The sequence below is a fragment of the Hyposmocoma kahamanoa genome, unplaced genomic scaffold, assembly GCF_003589595.1.
Source record: "Hyposmocoma kahamanoa isolate Upper Pololo Valley unplaced genomic scaffold, ASM358959v1 88, whole genome shotgun sequence".
Lineage (NCBI taxonomy): Eukaryota > Metazoa > Arthropoda > Insecta > Lepidoptera > Cosmopterigidae > Hyposmocoma > Hyposmocoma kahamanoa.
This window is the reverse complement of record NW_020654466.1, coordinates 10998642-11001670: the sequence shown is the minus strand read 5'-3', so window position 1 is coordinate 11001670 and position 3029 is coordinate 10998642. Positions and strand designations below refer to the sequence as shown.

The 3029-nt window shown below is 34.8% G+C and overlaps 1 protein-coding gene across 1 annotated transcript in view; it reads right to left on the bottom strand.

Annotated features, from left to right (window-relative positions):
• Nucleotides 1-2951, bottom strand: part of LOC113236003 (multidrug resistance protein 1-like) — a 28246-nt gene extending 25295 nt beyond the window's left edge. The window contains exons 1-2 of the mRNA XM_026471929.1: nt 2870-2951; nt 1940-1994 (exon numbers count right to left, since the gene is read on the bottom strand). Coding sequence (XP_026327714.1) covers nt 1940-1994; nt 2870-2883 — 69 coding nt within the window. The 5' untranslated portion in view covers nt 2884-2951. The remainder of the gene's footprint in view (nt 1-1939; nt 1995-2869) is intronic.
• Between the last annotated feature and the right edge of the window lie 78 nt (nt 2952-3029).

Genomic DNA, 3029 nt, shown 5'->3' with positions numbered 1-3029 from the left:
TTTGACGGACAGATGGTGGAGTAAAGTGTTTAGTTTATGTAGGAATAAACCCACGCAAGTTTTTGTATGATCCGGAATTATATATATATTAACTACAATGAGACCATTACCTACAATTTCCACACCACAACATTCAAAGTATAGTTTCGATGCCAATTTCGAAACGATAGGTAGGGGTTTGAAGTCTAAAATACTTTGTATTAAAATGCATGTGCCCCCTTTACTGTTTTCGCGACAAGAACTTGCCGCTAATTTATAATTACTAAGTTTTATGTTACTTTCCGAACCTCTTTTTACAAATGTTTCACGAAAGCATATTATATCAACCTCATTGCCGGCGTCATATAATTCCTTAAAAGTGATCTCTAAAAGATCTAATTTACTACAAAGACCTTGTATATTCTGATTAAAAATAATAAAATTGTCAGTATGAGTTTTAGATGTCGAATGTTCATGAATATTATGACAAAGATGATAACAAGTCGGTTTCTGAATGTCTACGATACAGGCGAAAAAAATTACTAACGTTAGCTGAAGGCATAGAGTTGTGTAACTTACGCAATTTAATGCCACTCTCAATGAACTCTCTCCTGTAATTTAAAAAGTCGATCTCTACATTTAGTTTGAATACAATAGAGTTCCAGGATATTTGATCTTTAATATTAATTAATGTACAATTTATATAATTTTTAGTGAATCTTTCTAAGTCATAATTTAAGGTGGCTGTGTTCAAATATTTGTTATTACGTATATTAAATAATAGTATATTGTTATTTCTGAATTTATACAACATGTTGCATATGTTTGTTAGTAGTGTAAAGGGATTTCTATCATTACACCCCACAAAAAACAATAAGATCTTCTTTCGTTATAACATTTGTCGTGTGAGTTAAGTCATTTACAATATGTGAGCTAGAAGCATAGGGTTTTACTACTGCTCTTACGTCGTATTTATCATTCCACTGACCTCTTCTGGAGTAAAGCAGTCTCAGAGATAGTCCCCGCACTTGTTCGTCGCCAAAGATATATATTATCGGTTTTTGTGTACACTTGTGGATGGGCTAACACTACTTTTCTTCGGTGGGGGTGATTGTAGTGGTACTGGATTTTTTATGTTTTGTGTTCGTTTTCTTGAAGTCAATGAGTGGCTTGCTGGCGTGCTCATGCCAATAGGATTTTGAAGAGACATTTGCTGGTGATTGTGTTTATGTTTTGTGTCGCTCGTGGTAGTAGTTTTTGTTTGATTCCCGTTGAGATCAATGTAGCTCTGATCTAGTATTTTTTTGAGCCCTTTCTTTTTGTTTATTTGTGTTGTTTCGCGATGACGTTGTACTTAGTCTTTTTAGATTGTTAATTACATTCTCTTGGGATTTGATTTTATCTTGTAAGCTATAGTTTTCTGATAACAAATTAACAATTTCATTATCTGCTATCTGCAATTTTTCTTGTAACTCTAAAATATTTTTTTCCATTTTTTCAGCTTTATCGTAAATCATTGTTCTTTCTGGACAACTCCTATTATGCTCACTGGTTGATTCACACATGATTCACTGGTATGCGTAATAAGTACTTTTTTTATTGGTACTTGGTAAAATAATGGGACGGACAAGTCGTGCGCCTGGTGGTAAACAGCCTGTTCATAACAGTTGCAGTATCACTCAGTTTTGCATCACAAAGATGTGATAAATAAATCAAAAGCAGGTAAGTAAGATTTTGTGAAAAACAATATCAGGAAATTAACAATCTTCTCCCGCGTAAAATCAAAAGTCAACAATGACAAATGTTAGCTACAGCCATCGAAAACAAAAACAATGTACAATTTATTATATCAAATATAAAGAAAATTCTGAGTTGGCCATTAACAATATTTTATTTGAAAATATATTAATGGACTCATTTGTATGCCACTGTAAATATTTTGTAATCTTTAAGGACTTACTAGTGTGAAGAATGATACACTGGGTATCTCTTCTTTTGGCTCACCGTCCGAAACGCTGTAATGTAAAATAGAGTTTAACACAACACTTGTACCTCACAAGTCTTAGTAAATAGAGGTTTGTTTTGATAGCATAATGTTCATTCATAATGTACCTACAGCTTTTCGTTATGAATAAATCTATCCTAATAGAAACTGTTAATATATTTCTTTATGTCCTTTTTTGTCTTACAAGAAACTGACTCGATCAGCATTAAAAAAATTTCCCCTATATTCAATTTGACCAAAAAAATGACTGAGTCAAATTTGTATTCACAGAAATGGTATATCCTAGGTTTCGGATTTCCCCATACGGTCTCAGTTAAAAATCAGTACTATGTAAGGGAACGGGGGAGCATAACGGGGTCGCAGGCCACTCACAGATCTAAGTAGCTAAATATGCTAGGCAGTGTACTGCTTTGCGAATAAGCGACCATCTTCGAACGGCGGTCAGCGCGAAAGTGACTGGAAGGGAGACTGCTCGTGTTCGTGTTTTACGAGTAAAAACAATTTTTGGTCACTTTTCATCTAATTTTGTGTTACCACAAATACACATAAAAAGAAAGTACTCAAGTTTTAATTCAATAATACTGAAAACAAATCGTAACATACATTAATTTCAATGAGTATATATTAATAAGGAACATAACTACAAAATAACAAAAACAAACAATAGTATCAACTTGAGTAACTATGTGAGTGGCCCCATTGTGCCTTAACCAGTTAGTAGCAACTGAATCATAATAGGCGCTCAAAGGCTTCATAAAGCCAATATCCAAAGGCTGGACCCAGTGCATGCAGTGTGGGGGAGAGCAAAGTAACAGTTGCAGTGCCAGTCAGATTTAAATCACAACGGCCACCACTGCGCCAACGGTGATGGACAATGTACTTAACTGTAATTTCACCATCACGCTTCAAAACCGGAACGCAGTAATGCTCACATTACTGCTAGACTGCTTACTTAGCGTCAGCAAGGGGTCAGATATCTCGGTGCATCGACTCACACTAATTATGTTGGACGCCGCCGCAGGACTCAAAAAAAACCGAAAAAGAT